Below are 18437 nucleotides of genomic sequence, written 5' to 3' on the forward strand. Positions count from 1 at the left end.
TTCTACAAGAGTCCCAGGAAAAGGATCAGTGTGTAGGCCAAAGGCTGGAGAAACCATGGCCTGCCCTTGTATCCCCAGTATCCACCCAGCCATCAGGACCCCCAATGACGTGACAATGAGGAAATTCAGATGGGAGCAATGCAGGGGAGGGGCATCAGGGTCTCAGACCCCAGCCAGACAGGAGCCCTTCTCTCCAAATCACTGGGCCGCAGAACCCGTTAGGTCTGACCACTAATCTCCACACACAGGACTCAGCAGCTTGGGAGCCCACAAGATCAGCCAGAGGCATTCACAAAAAGTATTTTATTATTCTTAACAGTATTCACTTCAAAGGAATAAGAGGATAGCATACAATTTTTTTACAGACAATATATAAATGTTGTACATAATTAACAATAACTTAGTTCACTAATCCAAAATAAAACAAGCCAAATAAAACATAAAAACAGAAAATACTGCGGATTCTTTTTCTTATGCGGATACTAGTACAAAATAAGTTACTTCTGGCTGTGGTGCCCCCGCAGCGATCGCCTACCCATATTGCACTTGGTCGACTACATCAGCACAATCCTGGTCCTGGGCCGGCCCTCGCCGGCCGCCGCACCCCACCACCTCCGCATACAGAATCTAAGCTCGGACACGGTTATGTACAGCTGTACCTTGGGAAGGATCCAGACAGCCACAGCAAAGCAGAGCACAACCCAGGCGTCTCCAGGGACCCCGGCAGGGTCGTGGCCTCTCCCTGGACCCACCCCCCAACTCCTGCCTCTGCCACCTGCCAGACCAGCCCCTGGAGGCCAAGAGCAGCCAAAGCCCCTCCCCAGGCCCCCGGCTCCCTGTTCGAGGGCTGTGGGATCCAAGAACTTTTCCAAAAATAATTGCGAAGCTACAGCCTTGGTTTGTAGGTTTTATTCCTTTCCACAGCAAGGGCTTCCGTGGCAACGTACAATTGACTGGACCCAAAATGAGTTTAAAAATAAAACAACTAACTCCTCAGCGAGTTAAGCTTATGCAGTCTTTTGTATATATATATATTTTTTTTCTTTTGTCTCAGAGTGGGAGGGAAGGGGGTCGAGGGGTGAGCAGAAAAAGGATGTTATGTACAGGGGTCCACCTGGCAGAGGAGTCAGGCTGTGGCTCAGGCTCGTTAAGGGGACACGGGTCACACCAGCTTCGGCCTCAGAGCCAGGGGAGCAATCTGGGAGACATTTCCCCTCTCAAGAAAATGTTGTTTCCTTCCTGTGACCCAGCCCTGGCCTGGGAATCTGCGCAGGACCGCCCATGATTGTCTCTGCCCTCCAGGGCCGGGCCGCCAGGGCACACACCGCTCAGCCTCCCCGGGCCGGTGGTGGTCCGGCTATACTGGCTCAGCCCAACCTGAGCTCCAGCTGTTTCAGAGAGGGAAGCCAGAGGGGAAGGTGCGGGCCGAGGGCCCCACACACCTGCCCCCAGAGCCCTAGCAAGCAGGTGGGCCAAGCGGTACTTGACGCAAAAGACCCAGAGAACCTAGGGCAGCTCGGACCTCCAAGTCTCCCAGTCCTTGTTAGAAACAAGAGCAAAATAAATTACTTTTGCCTACTCCCTTCTCCTCCCCAAAATGGTCTTCTTCATTTGTCCCCTGCCTCCCTCCTTTTCTCTTCAAAAAGTTGTCCGTTCTGTTCTCCAAACAATCGTCCGTGATGGAAACCCCACCTGGGCAGGAAGCCGGGCCAAGGCCGCCCCCCAGCCTGGGTGAGGATCTTCACCGTGACCGCTGACGGCCGAGTGGAGCACCCACAGGAGAGGCAGCTTGGGGCTCCGACTGGGCTGGCGGGAGTGCCATCAGTCTTCAGGGAAGGGCAGGCAGCTAAGGGTTTGCCCCCCCCCTACCCTGCCTAGGGGCGCCCAGCCTCGCACCGCGGGCCACCCTCCTCGGCATCCATCTGTCCATTTGTGGGGGGCCGTCCCTAGCCCATGGCGGTCACCATGCTGGATGGGTGGGGGTGGCCAAAGGAGAGACTGGAGGAGGGGTGGATGGGCGTTGGGGTGGGCAAGATGTGTCCCGAGTGGCTGAAGGGTGGGAGGTGGCCCACGGGTGCCATGTGTCCAGCCAGGGCGGCGGCGCTGAAGGGGGAGGCCTTCTCCTGCATGCACTTGGACAGCTCCTCGAAGCACTCTGCACCTTTCTTGTTCTTCTTGGACTTGGTGGACATCTTCCGGTTCCTAGTCTGGATCCCTTCCTTCTTCATGGTCAGCGGCCTGTTCACCTGGGGGCAACCACAAAACTGTCAGGGGGGTCTAGTTCCCTTCCCAGAACAAGACCCCACCCCCCAGCTTCCACATGGCGCCAAAGGCGGGTCTGGGCTCGGGACCCCACTTGCAAACGCCCTCCGCCCGCCAGGGTCTTCCCATCAGACTGCCGCCCTTTCAAGAAAGGTCTCTTTCACTGTGTGGGACCCGCAGGCCAGGCCGTTGAGCCCACTAAGTGCCAGCACTGCCCCCCATCGACACAACCGAACTCCACACCCACCTTTTGTTTTAAAAAGACACCACTTCCCCAGACCGCCGCCGTGGAGGCCACACTTGCAGCCAGCTTGCCCCCTCTTATGGGAAGCCCTTCTGGCACTTGGGGCTTGCCCGCCAGGGGAACAGCCGCCTCCCAAGCCAAGCCACGCTGGAGATTGTGGCTGGGGCCCCGCGCCTGGCAGCACAAAGAGCCTCGGTCCCCGGGGAGGGGCGGGGCGGGCCGGGGAGGGGCGGACTCACATTGTGCAGCTTGTAGTAGAGGCCACAGGCGTTGCAGACAGGGTCCCCGTTGGCGTTTCGGCGCCATAAGGTGGTGGTTGTCGTCTGACAATTTGCACAACAGGTGCCGGCTCTCCTGGCGGCCGACTGGGAGGGGAGGGTGGCGTCAGCAGGCTGGGCTCCCACGCCCCACCTCGACCTCCCTCCCCGACCCTCACCCCAACCCCCCGTCCCTGCCAACTTAGCCCAGGAGCGGGAAATCTCACAGGGGAATCCAAGCATCTCAGAAGCCGTGGAATTTTAGAATTTGAGACCTAAGCCATCGCAGAACTCAGAATAAAGAACTCTCAGAAGCCTGATCTCAGAATCAACAGGGGCGCAAGAGCTGAAGAGAAAAATCAGCCACCGCCCCCAACCCTTAAACTAACTCTATAAAAGGGGAAACTGAGGTCCTGAGAAGGGCTCTTTGGTTTAGAAGCCTGGCTCACATGTCCACACGACTCTCCACGACCCACAGTCCTGGGTGTGACCTCGCCTGAGGCCAGGGCAGGGACGTCAAATGTTTAGGGAGTCTAGAGCGGCACCGTCCAATATGATCGCCACTAGCCAGGTGGGGCTGTTTAAATTCAACTGAACTACGATTTAATAAAATTAGAACTTCGTTCCTTCCTTTGCACAGCCACATTTCAAGGAATCCACCGCCCCAACCATAGTGGGCAGTGCAGATCCAGAACATTTCCATCACCGCAATGCTGGTCTGTCCCACACCCTGTACCCCAAACCAGAGTGCTCACTGCCCCGCAGCCCCTCAGGGAATGCAGGCCAGAGATGTCTGGGAATAAGTGCCTGGTTTCTGGAAAAGGGAAAAGTGAGAGAAAGTAAGAGAGTCTTCACCCAAGAAAGCAGATCTCCTCTTGTGGGCCCACCGGCCCAGCCCCACAGTGACAGAATGTGTCTGTCCCCTGCAACACTCCCCAGTGAACCGCAGGCAGCAGGGCTGGGGTTGGGGGAATGAGACCAGCAGAGGCCAGGAGGGCCCTAGGCCGGAGCTCCAACCTCCTCGACAGCAACAGCGGAGGGACCTGCCGGTCTGCTGCCTCAGAGGCGGGGAGGGTGAGGGTGAGTAAGCAGCCTGAAGCTGGAATTCTGACTCAGGGGCCAACACCGTATCCTCCACCCCTACCCCCACCCGGGCCCTCACCCCGCCCCGTGCTCAGGGTGGGGAAAAAAAAGGGGGCCCCCAAAGCGGCCAGCGATTTAAGCCTCATAAATCACTTCGCCCTGAAAAAAATATATTTATTATTCTTAGCTTTTTACGCATTATTTGCAGAGCGGAGGGTATTAGAAATTTCAAAACAGCCCAGCGAGAGGCAGGACTGAGCCGAGGAGAGGCTCTAAAACTCGCGGAGTCCGGAAACAGATACGCGAAGTTTCCTTATCTTCAGGCTGCAGATGTCCGGATAGGAAACTCCGGCAGGAGATCCGAAAGGGCATTTTTTTAAATCACTCAAATGAAAATACACAGTATAGGTGACTCCATGGAAAAATAATAAAGGGCAGGTTTTTTTGGTGGTTGGTGTGTGTGTTTTATTTAAATAAGCGTGAGGAGACTGTGTTCTGGGCTACAAGGAAAATTACTTCATGGCCCTATTTTTAAAGAGAGTTAAACAGAGGCCAGGGGACAGGAGTTGGGCCCTTGGACACTCAACTTTGGGGATCCCTGAGCTCAGTGGGGGGAGGGTACCTGGTGGGCTGCAGAGGGGGAAATCTGGCCTGAAAAAAAATCTGGCCTAAAAGAAGGGTGACCCCAAGCGATTTAAATGGTAAGAGGATTTCAAGAGGCAACGCAGCTGCATTTGAAGGGTTTGGCGGTGTTACTCTTATTTTTTAAATAAATTGCCGGCTCCAGTCCAGGTCAGCGTCAGGGTGCTGCCCACCGGCCCCCTCCCCAGCCACCTGCTGCCCCGTGCCTACCAGTCTCCGCTTAGGCTTGATGAGTGGCCGGTTCTGCCCATTCATCTTGTGGTAGAGCCCGCAGGCGTTGCACAGGTAGTGCCCAGTGCCGTCCCGCCGCCAGAGAGGGGTGGCTGTGGCCCCACAGTTGACGCATTCCCGGCCTTCTGAAGGGGGACAGGGAGAGACGCCGGCCCGCTTAACGGATAATGTCGAGGGGAGAGACGCAGGGGTGGGCCAGCGCCAATCAGGCAGCCGTCTGCCTCGGCCCGGATGCTTCAGGGGGTGACTTTTAGCTCCAACCCTGGGCAGGAAGAGGGACCCAGAGGAGGCTTCCCCGCCGAAGGAGATGAGTTCTGAAAGTAGCTTTAAGGCCAAGTCTCCCTCTTCAAAACCCTGGCTTGAAGGAAGGGAAACGGGGCTGGAGGGAGGAGTGGGGCCAGGGCCCCAGGGATTCTGGGCGCGACAATGAAAGGGTATTTACAGCAAACTTCGCCGATGGCAGGGCGGTGGCAGGAGTGGCCCAGCTCGACCCGGCTGGGCCTGGGAGGACTCTGCCTTGCTCTCTAGTTCTGCCTCTTCGGTCTGTCCCTTTCCCCAACTTCGTCCGCCACCTTCCGATTGATTCTCTGCCCCGCGTCTTCTGCCCTCAGCTCCTACCCTCTTTCTGTTCTCGGAGCAAGGGAATTTCCTTCTTTCTCCCCAGCTGCCCTCTCTTCCGCTGAGGCCCTAGAATTCAGTCCCGGACTCGGAAACAAGGTGTTGCTCTTTAAAATAAAACACATCCCAAGCCCTTTCGTTTTGAAGTTAAGCAGACTAAGTGACCTTGGTCTTCTGTCGGTGGTGGTGTTTTTGGTTTTTGGTTTTTGTTGTTGTTTTAAAAGGCCATCTGGAATTCAAATACAACGTAAAACAAACTTGGGAGAAAGGGCTAATTTAAGGCAAGGTAGCTGGCCTGAGAACAGGGGCCCTGGGGTGGGGCTGAGGTGGGTGCCTGCGACGGTGGGGGCAATTAGGCAGGGTAGCTGGATGCCTTACATCGTGTTGCCCGGGAAAAATTTTTCCCCATTTAGTTTAAACTAAATTGTCGATATAGCTGGGCAAGGAAAGGTTCCTGGACTCAGGAGTAAAAGTTTTAAAAATCTTCTTCTTCCTTAGCTTAAAGGGATTGGAAGGGAGGCATTGACAGCGAAAGCCCGTGCTAGCTCTGGTTTCTGCTCTCCAGCCAGGTTCTCGGACAGAACCAGTGTGGCCCCAGCCGTCTCCGGCAAAGGGGCAAAGCTACCTACAGCTTCGTCGCCTCACTCCAGCCTTCGGGGAGGGAGAGTGAAGGATGTGCCAGCGGGCAGGGAGCAGGAACGACTCCCGGGAATGCTGCTTTGGGGGAAATCTCCCGAGGAGATTGGGAAACATCGAAATCCCAAGATTTGGACTGCCTGACTTGGAGAACCAGATTCCTTAAGGGTCTGGAGCGTACCCACAGCACCCACAGCACGCACACGCACAAAAACACGCACACACAGCCTCGTTGCTGTCGCTTGCTACTGCATTCCCTCACACAAGTCAAGAGGCTGCTCAAATTTTCACTTAAGATTCAGGGAAGGGAAGGGGGAATCCCCGGTCTGGGTTCAGTCTGGCAGTGGCCAACCTTGGAAGGAAGGGTGAGGAGGGGGAAGGGAAATGAACTTTGGGGGCGACCCTGGACAGTTAAGGAAAGGACAAAAGTTTTAGGGCTCCCTCTCCCCCATTCTGGGTTCTCAAACGTCTGTTAGGGTCTATTAGAGAGAGACTTCACCCATCCCCAGATCTGGAAGACTGGCACTGCCCCGCCTCCCATAACATAGCCCCCGACCCCCACACACAAAAGCACAGATCAACCCCACTCCCACTGGCTCCCTGGCACCTGTCTTTACCTGAACAGGAGCGTGCCTTGCTGCGCTGCTTAGGGGTGAAGCTGGAGGCAGGGCCACCCAGGAAGCCTCCGGGGTGGAAGAGTCCGCTGCTGTAGTCGTGAGCAGCGGCGGGCACATAGGAGGGGTAGGTGGGGATGGGGTGGTGTGTGGCAGGCTGGGTGCCCATGGCAGCCAGGCCTGGGCGCAGGGGACTGCCGCTTTCCATCTTCATGCTGTCGGTCAGTGACACCTGGTACTTGACCCCATCCTTGTCCTCCCCCCGGGCTGCATTACCCCCTGCGGAAGAGGAGGCTGGGGAGGCAGCCCCGGTGGTGCTGGGGTCAGGGGACACTTCCTTGGGCGGAGTGGGTGGGAAGCCGAAGAGGTGGGAGCCAGAGTGGGCTGCAGTGGGAGTGAGGGAGGCCACAGAGCTCCCGCTCCCTCCCCCGCTCCCACCCCCTGCCCCTGGGTACACGGAGAGGGGGCCTCCGGGGCCTCCAGCAGCTGAAGGGTGCAGCGGCGTCTTGGAGAAGGGGCTCACGGTCCAGGGATTGTGGTGGTGCGCTGCAGCCGCGGAGAGGGCTGCTTTACCCCCATCGAGCCAGGGCAACCCCGGGCTGTGCAACAAGTGTGGGCGGCACATCTGGCCTCCGGTCAGGCGGGCTGCGGGAGGAGGGAGAGGGGTCAGGGTGCGCAGAGGCCGAGTCGCGCCATGACAGATACACGGGACCACAACTCACAAAACAGCTAGCAGTAACATTCTTCCCAAAGAAAACCAGAAACATAATACTTCAACCGGTAACAATCAAGAATGTCAGTCCGGAGCTGAAGGACAAGTGGCACCCGAGGAACCCCACCAGACCAGGGCCTCGAGGGAACCCGCACAGGCCAGCTGGGAATTGGGCAAACACCCTGCGGTGCCCAGACCCTCCTCAAGAGGCTGCTGCCCCCACCTTTCCCGCCCCAATTTTTCAGCTGCCTCGATTCCTGCGGAGCTCACATCCGGGAAGCAGGCCGCCGGGCCCTCCTCCCCTCCCGCGCCCGGCGCGCGGCGCACGGCTCCTGGGCTCCCAGTCACCCACTGGCCTTGGGCTCACCGTGCGCGGGGCTGTAGGAGACGCGCGCCCGCGCGTGGGCTGGGTTGGCGTAATAGGGGTTGCCCTGCGAGTCCAGGTGGTTGAAGAAGACGTCCACCTCGTCGGGAGGCAGCAACTGCGCGGGCTCCATGTAGTTGTGCGCCAGGCCCGGATGGTGCGAGTCAGGGTGCTGCGCGTTCAGCACGGCGGGGTGCGCCATCCAGCGCGGCTGCTCCGGCGCCACCTCCATGGCCGGTAGTGGAGGCTCGGGATCTGGGCCGAGGCGGTGGCGGCGTCCCTGCGCGACGGAAGGGGGCGTGAGGGGCGCCGCCACGGCCTGACACCCCCAAAGTCCCGCCACGCGGAGTCCCGCACGCCGCTGCGCCCCAGCAGAGCCCGGCCGAGGCACAGTCCCGGGTGGGAGGAAAGCTCAAAGCTCAAAACGAAAGGAAGGCGGAGGAGATCGGTCAGCCGCTCACATTCACATGGTGACCCCCAGTCCCAGAGCCACACATCCGTGCACACCGGTTCACACACGGGCACAAGCCCCGACACCAGTGACCCCAACAAACACAAACAGAGTCTCACTTTAAATCGGACACTCACACTGACCCCCCCCCCCCCACCTCCTTCCCGGGACACAAACGCATAAACACAGACTGAAAGTTGAAGACAGGCGCCTGGGCACCCACTGGGCACATGATCTTAGCGACACGCACATACCTGCACTTGGCGCCGGATACACATACCAGCTTGACGACCCCCCCCAAAAAAAAACCACACACACTAAGCCCCAGCGGCTGGGAGCCAGCCTCCCCCCACCCCCGCCCCAGCTCACTCCCAGGAGGCACAATCAAGACCTCTCACCAAGGCACACCAAAGCAGTCACCCGAAGCCTGGCCCTGGCCTTGACCCACCGAAAGGACCTCTCAGAGCTTGGCGCGCCCCAGGCCCCCCGCCACTCTCGCACCCCAAACTTACACACGCAACGCCGCAGGGAGGGGGGCCACGGCCTCGGGGACGGAGGTTCAGCACCGGCGGGAGCCCCGGGAGTGGCGGGCTCAGGAACCGCGCTTCAGGCGGCTGGGCTCACGGAGTAGGAGCGGGGGACAGCGCGCGCCTCGGCCTCAGGCCCGCCCGGCTCCGGCCCCTCGGCATCCTCCGGCCGCCCTGGCGCCAGCTCGCGACTCCTGCACAGACATGAAGCGGGGGCCGTGCACGCCTAAGAAGCCTGCGCCAGCCAATCAGCGCCGCGCGCCGCCCAGCCTCCGCCCCCCATTGGCTGCGCCCGCAACTCCCGGACCGCCGGACTCCCGGACTGACCCGCAGGCCTGCCCCCCTCCGCCGGCGGGCCCCCTCCCAGCGCCCTCCCGGCGGCCCCTGCTGCCAGTGCCCCCCGCCGGGACCCTCACCCCACCGGCCGACTGCTGCGCCCCCTCTTGCGGACGCTCCTGGATCCGCCTAACCCCAAGACCCTCTTCCCAGTTACTAACCAACTGGGGACCCCCTCCCCGGCAGCCTGGGTCCCGCACCCTCTGGGCGTCTGGGTGTCCTCTCCCCAGGACCCCCGCTCTTCCACTCCCTCAGATCCCACCTCCTTTACCACTGAACGTGGCCAGTTGGAGTCCCAACTACCTACCCAGGCTGTTCCCTCCCCCGACTCGGGCTATGGCTGAGCAGGGGGTTGGGAGGACAGCTTCGAGACAGCAGGAGCGGTGAAGGGCAGGAACTATGGGGCTCGAGTGGGCACCTGGGCCTCGGACAAGAGGCCGTTTAGGACTGTGCTTGACCGGGTGGAGGTGGCCTGGCTGGCGGCTCCAGAGAGGGGGAGGGGGCGTCCCCTTCCCGGGCGTGGCCTTCGCAGACCAACGGGCCGAACTGCCTGGGGCGAGGCCATGGAGACCCGGACTGGCGCCGGCGCCGGCTCGAAGGAGACGCCTCCGGGCAGGAGAAGGCATTTCTCCCTCCTGGGGGTCCCTAAGGCGGCCCCTGGGGAGAGGGAGGCGATAGACTGAGAGCTCTGTCCCCGAAGTCACCTGGAACTGCTCTCCACACACCTCCAATGCACAGATCCAGCTCTGTGGGTGGAGTGGGCTCCCGTGCACAAATCTCCTTGCTTTCTCCCATTGTACAGACATAGGAGACCGAGGCTCGAAGGGAGCCTATGGCCGACTGGGGGGGGGGGGGCGAGGGTCGGAAACAAAGAACTTTGGGGAGACTGAGACAGGTGCGGGGGTAAGGGGGGAATAATCGTCGTCCTCCAGCCCCTCTCCTTTAGCTGGGTCTACGGCTCTCGTAGTGGGAGCCCAGAGGGATCCCAGGTGGGTCCGGGACAGGGGAGAGGGCGGGGGTCCGGGCCACCCCCGGGAGGGTGGGGGGAGGGGCGGCGGGATTGACAGTCGGTAATTGGGTAACTGGAGGCGGCTTCTCCGGCCGGGCGGCCCCGCCACCGCGACGCCGGGGCCCTGACGTCACCCGATTCGCCAGGAAATGAACTTTTTAATAATCCGAGGAGGGAGGAAAGCCCTTGGTCCCCTCGGCTCGGGGGGCTCCCGGCCAGGCCCAGCTCCGCGGAAGCGCCCGTCACCCTCTCCCAGACCAGCTCTGGGCAGCGCCGGGGGGCGCAGGCACAGGCTAGGGGCCTCCTCCTGCCTTTGCGTCCGGCTGTCCGTTGATCTGTCCGAGGCCCTGGCGGCAGGTAAAGACGCGGGGCTGGAAGCGCAGAGCCCCATTTGGCTGGGAACCAGCGCGTCTTGGGCGCTTGGGGACCCGCCTGCCCTGGCGGCCCGCTGCGCCTCCCGCTCCGCTCCACTCCGGGGCGCGCGGAGCCCGCCTGGTCTACTCGGAACTCCGCTCCGCATAAGAGGAGGCCGGCGCCAGCTGGGTAAAGCGCGCCGGGGCCGGGAGTGGGAGCGCGAGGCCGCGGGCGCCGGGCCTCTGCGGCCAGGCCGGGCAGGTGATTGGCCTCAGTGCCTTCCGGTTCGCGCTACCCGAAACGCGCGCGGTCTGGCCGGGACTCGCTGCCTCTCTGTTCGTCTGTCTCTCCTCCCTACCTTTAGTTTATGATTCTTCATCAACGCGTAAAATGCAATCGTCGGAGCCTCGAGACTGTTTTGCGTCCCTGGAACCTAGCAGGAGCTTATCAAAGACACCGCCGCCCCGGGGACAATCCCTGGTGTCAGGCAAGACTGCCCGGCCAGCTGGAACCCCGGGACCCAGCTCAGGAGGCAGCCAGCCGCTTGCCAGACCCGGGGCCGCGAACGCCGGAACCGAGCGGAAGATTTCCGTGGGTCTGCGATCCGCGCCTCGGCTCGCAGGGAGGTGGCTACTCTGGGCGCTCGGGAAAGCAGGTAATTCGCTTTATTTTCCCCAAAGTCGTGGTTCAAATTACCCCGGTTCGGGGTGGGTCTGCAGTTTAATCATTACGAACTCGGCTAAAAGCCCCTCCGAGGCAACCTGAAGCCCCTCTGGGGCAGCGTCTTGGGCCACCGCAGAAGTGGAGGTGACCAGCCTGGCCGGGCCCCCAGCCTGAACGGCAGCCCTGAGCTGCCCGCTGGCCTGGCGCAGAAGCGAGAGCTGGCGGGGATTTAATTACCCCGCTCGGCGGCTCAGAAAATCGCCGCGCAGAGGAGCTTAGCAGGGCAGTTAAGCAATGCTTGAGCAGGGGCCTCGGGAGATCCGCACGAGTCTCCCTTCCCGCAATCCCGGCCTAGAGGGGAGGAAAAAAAAAGGGGGGGAGGAGGGAGCCCTGCCAGGTCTCTTGAGGCCCCGAGGGTGCCTTCCTCCAAAAGGCAGGCAGGCAGGCAGCCGGCTTGGCGGAGGCCTCCACTATGGTTGGAGCTCCTGCGTTGGACGCGGGACTACTGCGTTCTCCCGCAGGAACTAACCCGCCTGGGAGAGAGAAGAGGGGCGCCAGGCAGGAGAAGGCCCAGCTGGTCAGTAAAACACACCTCCCCCATCATGAGTGTGTGTGTATGCCAGACAGACCAAGGGCCACTAGTCAGGCATCTTGCCCAGTAGGCAGCAAAGACCATCCTATCACTTGTACCCAAACAAACGTCCGGGGAGGCTCAGGGCAGCCCCCCCAATCAGCTAGGATTGTGGGGGGCACCCTCACACATGAGGAAAGCAGATTTATTTCGGTTTATAGCCTGGGGATTCAGGGTCTCCAGAACACCTTCAGAGGGACGTGACCCCTTTTCCATGTTTCTGTTGGTTTCCAAGGGTTGTTGCTAATGCGGGTGCTGCGTTTTGATCGCACTGACAAGCTGTCACTTTCCTTACATGAGAACAAGACTTCAGGAAGGACTGGCGATGGGCAGCAGAGAAACTGAATGTTCCAACAGCCTTTTTCAAGTAGCCTGAGATTCCCCGAGAAAGCATGGGTCCTAACGGCTCAAGATGCTTTCTCCGGGGAGCTGGAGGCTCAGGGATCCGAGGCCAGGTTCTAGTGGGCCTCACCCACCGGCCTCGGCTCTCAGCTGCCCCTGCCCGGTCTTCCCCTCCCCTCCGTGCCCTTTGTTTAAACTTCCCTCATCCAAGGTGGCCCCTCTGGGACCATAAGTTTGCCCTCTCTTTGTAACCTAATTCTTCTCACCTTTTCCTATGGGCATCTAATTGGCCAGCGGTGGAGGGGAGATTCAAAGAAATCAGTTTGCTTAAGGACTGCCTTCCATAGGGATATTTAATTGGCAACCCAGCGACCTTCGAGCCCCACACTGGGGATGTGCCTTGAGGGGTACTGAGGAGGAAGAGGGGGCCTGCTTTAGCCAGAGGGGTTCAGAAGTTCCCATAGGGTAAGGCCTCAAATCTGCTCAGGCCTGCAGCCATCCCCCCACCCAGGGGTTCTGCAATGGAGGGACCAGGACTCCAACAGCCCCTTCTGCTCGCTGGGGTTCATTTTCAGCCCCCCAAATGTGAAGGCTTCTTCTCCTCTGGCCTCCATGATGGCTTTCCCACCCTTTACGTCTTTAGGGCCGTTTCAAATCGTAAAACCCGGGCTGAGAAGTCTCAGCGCCCTGGGCTGAGGTGCCTGCGAGATCATGTATCTCCTTATCAGGTTCTAACCACCCACCTCCAAGCCGTACAGCCTCCCCCATAGGCCCTGCTGAGACCTGCAGACAATCGGTCAGCGTTTCTCCTTCCTTCAAGCACAGGCACGGTTTACTCAGACAGCCTGGCGGTCCTGCGGCCCGGCAGCATGACAACTGGTAAATCCGTTTCGTTAGACGCAATTTGTTTGCAATTTGTCGACCCGGCTGGGAAACTCTCTCCAGACGCCTGGGTAGCCGCAACGGCCCTACCTGCTTCTCAAATCCTGCCCACTCATAAACGAATCCCAGCTCTAGGTGCCTGTGTAGACCCGGAGCTCACCGCCAGATGTTCCCGATCCCCGGGAGACGTAGCTTTTTCCAAAACAACGAATTTCCTTCCGTGTTTTCCGGGAAAGGAGCGGCCACCACTCCCGGGGGCCCTGAACGCCGGATCTTTCCCCTTGCGGTTGGGGCAACCTGGAGTTCAAGCCTGGCCGCCGCCGAAGGATTCTGAATGCCCGGCGTCCAGACAGACCCAGACCGCCGCCGTCTACGCCTCCCGGCGGCAGATCTCGGAGCCCGCGGCGGCCCCATTCTTATTGAAATCCCACTAAACAGATTCCGGCTCCGGCTTGGGGCAGGGGGGAGACTTCCAGACCCGGCGCTCTCCCCCACCCGCACCCCAGCCACACAGGATAAAGGGCCGCGGGGCGCAGCGCGCGGGGGCGCACGCAGGAGCGAGCCGGGTTAAGCCGCGCAAAGCCGGCGCACGGGACCAGCCGGCAGGTGCAGCCGCGGCTCGGCGGCCGGGCTTGGGAGCCTCCGCCGCCTTGGCCCGGAGGTGGGGGCGGCCGAGACAAAGACCCCAGCTCGGGGGCCGGGAGGTGGGGCGCTTTGCGAGGCATCGGGAATAACCGGGGCTCGCGGCCTATGTGTGGCTGCATCCGAGAAATGGGAAAACAAGAGGCCCGACGCGGGCCTACTGTCCTCGACTCCGCAAATACTCCCTCAGCATCAGGCCCCTATGACCTGGGGTTCGAGCCGCTGGTACGACCAGGGCGAACCCCGAAGGCCACAAGTCAGGGGCCACGGGCTAGGGGGACTGCGTTTGGGGGGCCGGGTGGTTCAAACCTGGGGACTAGAAGGGCCCTGGGGCCAGGCGGAGGTGGGGGTACTTACCCAGCGAGGTGAGGCGGGCGGCGCCCCCGGGTGGACGGGGCCGGAGCGGAGCGGGGCGCACAGCGCGGTGCGTGGCTAGGTGGGCCCACAGGACCCCGGTGCGAGCTGTCGGCGTTCACCAGCAGGGCCCGGGTGGCGCGCCGAGTGGCCGCATGGTGCGCGGCGGGCCGCTTTTGTTCGCCTGGTGGCCGACGGGGGCCGGCTGGGGTGGGGGCGAAGGCAGCCTGGAGATAGAGACTTGAGCGGCGAGCCCGGGCGGCGCTGGCCTCGTTACCTCCCTCTCGCTCCCGCTGCCTCTCCCTCCCCTCCCCCGGCCGCAGCGGCCGCTGCTTTTTATTTCGACAGCACTTTGAGGGGGCGGGAGCGCCGCAGGGGGGCAGGAGGGTGCCCAGAGCTCTGCGCCCCGTTTCCCTGGTCCAGCCGCCGGGCGGCAGGCCGAGGGCCGGAAGGCACTCAAGGCGCAATACCTTACTCGCCCATACTCCAGACTACTCCCGCCCTCGCAGGGGCGCAGGAATGAGCACCTATTCTCTCAGGGGTGTAAACTCAGAAAGCCCGGGACGTCTCTTTTTCGAGACTCTCCCCGGGGACCCTCATGAGCCGTGGCCACAAGCGCGCGCGCGCACACACACGTACACAGCCGCCTGCTCCTCCTTCTCCAATTCGCTTCCAGTAGTGCTCACACATGCACACTTCTGTGCACACGCGTTAGCACACACAGCTGTGGCTACGTGGAAATTCTCAGCCAGGAGATCTGGGTCACACTGACATGCACGCGGGCATACACCCAAATGTAGCTTGACAATCTGACACACACGCGTGCGCACACACACACACACACACACACACCTCCCTCACTTCCAGGCTGATTTTGGCTAAATGTAGACACATGGCCTCTCCCTTCCAAGCCACCTATACCCTCGCCCCAATTCCCAAACTCCCAAGGAGACCAGAGCATTGCAGGAGTGGAGTTTGAGGTGGCCCCCTGGCCCATCCCCAAGGAACCCTCTCAGGAAAGAGAGGGAGTAGAGGGCTTGTCCTCGGAAGGCTGGGCAGAGGAGCTGGGGTGTGGGAATCTTCACCCCAAGAATGCTAGGGGAATCTGGCCCTTGAACTTCCAAAGTCCCTACATCAAAATTCAACTCCACAGTGGGGGTCCTCCGCTCCCCACCCCCCCTGCCCCGTCCCATTCCAGCTGCCCTGGGGAGTGAAAGTGGCCTAGGGATCTTCGGCCCAGAGAGGAACTGCTTTGCTTTGGAAGGACTGGGAAGTCCCTGGTCCTGGGAAAACTAGTGTGTGCCCGAGAGAAGTGTCCAGCCCCCCCCATCTCTGTGGCCATCTGCTATCTGTGGGTCTTTCTTTGAAGCTGATAGTGACTGTGTTGCACGTGTATGTGCTGTATGCGCTCGGGAGAAGATCTATCCTGAAGGCCCCTGTGTGTCTGTGTGCATCTGTGAGCACGTGGGAAGTCTACAAAACTGAGTATATTAGCACGCCCGTTTCTTCTTGTGGGTCCCTGGGAGTTTTATATCGGGAGTCTGTGTTCTGTGGGTCCCTGAGAGTTTGTGCTTCATTATGTGTGGCTGTTTCAGAGCATGACCCCAAAAGTGCCTGTGGGAGAGTGTGCCTGTGGAACTGGATGTGTGTCCCTGTGGCTGTGTATCTGTGAGATCACTGTGTTCGTGAATCATATGATGGGAAGTGGGTATTTCCAAGTGTTTATTTATAAATTGGTGTGTGTCCCTATGTGGGTCGGTAGCAGTGTGTGTCTGGGTATCCTGTGTCTATGAATCGGAGCGTGTGTGCGTGTGTGTATGTTCCGTCCGTCTTTAACAGCACTGGGTATTGGGCGTGTAACGTTGTATCTTTGGACGGATGATAGGAGTGTGGACAGTGTATCCAAGTGTGTCTGCATATCTGTCTACAGCTCCACGTATGAACTGATACGTGTTGGGGTGGGTGTTTGTGTCTGTTTATCTAGGGTGTGGACATCTGTGTGTATGAATGTAGCTTGGAACTATGTGTATGTACTTCTCTACCCAGTACTACCCTGGGTCTGTCGTCTGGGGAGGCGTGTGTCTCTGGGTGACACATATACTGTGTGTCTTCCCAGATCACCCACCATCCCTAACCGGCAGGGCAGGCGGCCAGTGGAGCTCTGGGGTGCCATTTGCCAGGGCACTCTCTGTCTGTCTGTGGGAGGGGGAGATGAGCTGATAAGGCTTATCTGCCGACGCCAGCGCCATGCTGAATAACTGCTCTAATGAGGTGGCCTCGCTGGGACCACCCGCTCCCAAGGCCCCCAGCCTCACTGGGGAGGGGCATGAGGGAGCCAGTTCGGGGGCACAAGAGCAAATCCCCGTGAACCCAGCAGCGCCTGAGTGTCTACCGAGGCTTTTCTAGTTCTGTCTTGTTTCTTCAGAGGGGGGTTCCAGTCTTACACCCCCACCCCACCTGCCATCTCTCTGCTGGGCTGGGCTGGCCTCTGGTCTGCTGTCAGGAATACAGTCTTAAGAGGGTAGGGGGTGTGGATTGAGAGACATGGAGGCCCAGGGATGGAAAGACCCAGAGAAGGGAGAGGAGGACAGGGAGACCCGAGGACAGATTTTAAAAAGCACCGGCCATAGAGGGACAGAGATGCCAGTAGGGGCTGGAGGGGTGGGATGGGGACACGCAAGAACAGACAAAAACAAACAACTTAAAAGTGGCAGAAAGAGTCGGAGCGATGGGAACAAAAGCAGCAAACGCGCGCTAACCAGACACAGCCATGAACAGAGAAACAAGGGAGGAGAGATACAGAGAGGAGAGAGAGAGAGAGCAAAACATAACAAAAACAGAGGTATGGGAAGGGAGAAGGGAACCCAGGCAGGTTCCCAGAGCAGTGGGGAGAAGAGGGAGAGCGGGAAGGGCCCCAAAGAGAACGAGGGAAAAGTAGGGAGGCCGAAGACGGGCTGGGTGGGACGGACAGACCGATTGGAGGACAGCGGCAGTGCCGAGCGCCGCGCGGACGCGAGCGCGGGAGGCCGAGCGCCAGGCTGCGGGCCGGGAGGGCGTGAGCGCAGAGCCCGCGCGGGCCGGGCGGGGCACCGAGGCGCGGGCGGCGGTGGCGGGCAGGGGGGTCCGAGCGGGGCTGCGCCGCTGTCCGGGGTAATTTTTCATCTCGGCCGGCTAATCTTTGTTCCCGGCGAAGATAATGAATAGCCAATCGTTATCTGCCCGGCTCCCGGAGGCTGCCCGAGAATGGGGTTGTACAGGGCTGGGAATTGTTTCCAAAGTGCCGCGGAATAAATGGTGTTCCTTATCTCTGCCTTCCAGATTATCGGAGCCCTTTCAGAGCGCGCACAACAAATGCGCCCGCCATCGAATGCATCATTTACCACCGCAGATCCGCGCGCTGATGGGCAGGCAGATAGCCGTCCGCGGGGGGCACGCCGGGCGCCCTGTGCCCGCGCCGCCTGCCTGCCTGCTTGCCTGCCTGCCGGGGGCACCCGCGCGTGCGCCCCCGGGTGTGCCTGGCATGTTTGCATGGACATTCGCGTGTGCCAGTGGATGGGCACTGAACAAGAAAGGGTATTGGTGTGCATGCGGGCATGTCAAAGAAGTGTGCTACAAGAAAGCGCAGGTGTGCAAGCCCATGCTCACGGGCGTGGTGGGCGTGTGTGCTGTGAATGCCTGGAGGGGGCCCAGCTGAGGCTGTTGGAGGGTGCACAGAGGAGGGGGTATTGCACGTGAGTGCGTAGGCACGAGTGTCACTCAGGGTGGGAAGGCAGGTGTGTGAAGGAGTGGGTGTGCAAATCCGTGTGTACAGGTGTGGTGGACAAGCGTATTGAGTGCCACAACGTACCTGCCCTCGAGGAGGCCGTTGAGGAGTGCACACAGGAGGCGGTGTCATCTGCCACTAGGTCGCGTGCGAATGTGTATATTCAGACACGGGTGTGTGCCTGCAGGTGTCCGACCCTACTCAGTGCTCTGGGTTCCTACGTGCCTGTAAGCATGCGCATCCGTACATTCCTGTGACTGTCAGGAGTGAGTGTGCCGCGGGTCAGAGTTCACCCCAGTGTGTGCCTTCGGGGTGCACGGATCTGTGTGAGGGCGGTTGTGTTGTTGTGCATCTATATGCCTGGGAGTGCCCGGTGTGCCGTAGGAGGAGCCGGGGGAAGGGCGGTCGTTGGGGCCTGTCCCTGCGCCTGCCTGGGTAGGCTCAGGACACACGGGCCGGGACCCCTCTCCAGCGTGGGAAAGAGACAGCCAGAGGGGAGAGAATGGTGTGTGCGGGTGCGACAGACTCCACAGCAAAAGGGGTGGAATGTGCTAGTGACAGAAAACGGGGTGTGGGGGCGTGTAAGGGAGAAAGGTCTTCGAGGAGTTTGGGGACACCCAGGGGTCCCAATAGCCTCAACAGGCATGCCCTGCCGGGGGCCCCAGAGCTCCCCGCTCCGGACCTAGGGAAAGAGAGACCCGAGCCCCGCCGCCTAAGGTCCCCGCGCAGTGAGTGACACGCGCCGCCGACAAAGGCTGTATTTTTCCAGGCTCGCGCCCCGCCCGCGCGCGCGCGATGGTCCCCATGGCGACGCAGATAG

The 18437-nt window shown here is 60.5% G+C and overlaps 1 protein-coding gene across 2 annotated transcripts; it reads right to left on the bottom strand.

Annotated features, from left to right (window-relative positions):
- Positions 1-288: 288 nt before the first annotated feature.
- GATA2 (GATA binding protein 2) lies at positions 289-14462 on the bottom strand. 2 transcript variants are annotated; one of them, XM_058725803.1, is made up of 7 exons: positions 13858-14462; positions 8627-8835; positions 7667-7943; positions 6591-7232; positions 4699-4844; positions 2746-2871; positions 289-2246 (listed from the first exon to the last, which is right to left on the bottom strand). In XM_058725803.1, the coding sequence occupies exons 3-7, from the start codon at positions 7893-7895 to the stop codon at positions 1947-1949; spliced, it is 1443 nt and encodes a 480-aa protein (XP_058581786.1). In that variant the 5' UTR covers positions 7896-7943; positions 8627-8835; positions 13858-14462; the 3' UTR covers positions 289-1946. The 2 variants fall into 2 exon arrangements, with proteins under 2 accessions (XP_058581786.1, XP_058581788.1); XM_058725805.1 differs by lacking the exon at positions 8627-8835.
- Positions 14463-18437: the final 3975 nt, after the last annotated feature.

This window comes from Neofelis nebulosa, chromosome 4 (genome assembly GCF_028018385.1).
Source record: "Neofelis nebulosa isolate mNeoNeb1 chromosome 4, mNeoNeb1.pri, whole genome shotgun sequence".
NCBI lineage: Eukaryota > Metazoa > Chordata > Mammalia > Carnivora > Felidae > Neofelis > Neofelis nebulosa.

What these genes read in the sequence shown, in the direction of transcription:
- GATA2 (XM_058725805.1), bottom strand. Translation starts at nt 7,895, where the DNA reads ATGGAGGTGGCGCCGGAGCAGCCGCGCTGGATGGCGCACCCCGCCGTG. An exon ending in CTCCTACAGCCCCGCGCACG is followed by an intron (nt 7,233 to 7,666) that starts GTGAGCCCAAGG and finishes CTCCTCCCGCAG; the next exon opens with CCCGCCTGACCGGAGGCCAG. An exon ending in TCAAGCCTAAGCGGAGACTG is followed by an intron (nt 2,872 to 4,698) that starts GTAGGCACGGGG and finishes CTCCCCTCCCAG; the next exon opens with TCGGCCGCCAGGAGAGCCGG.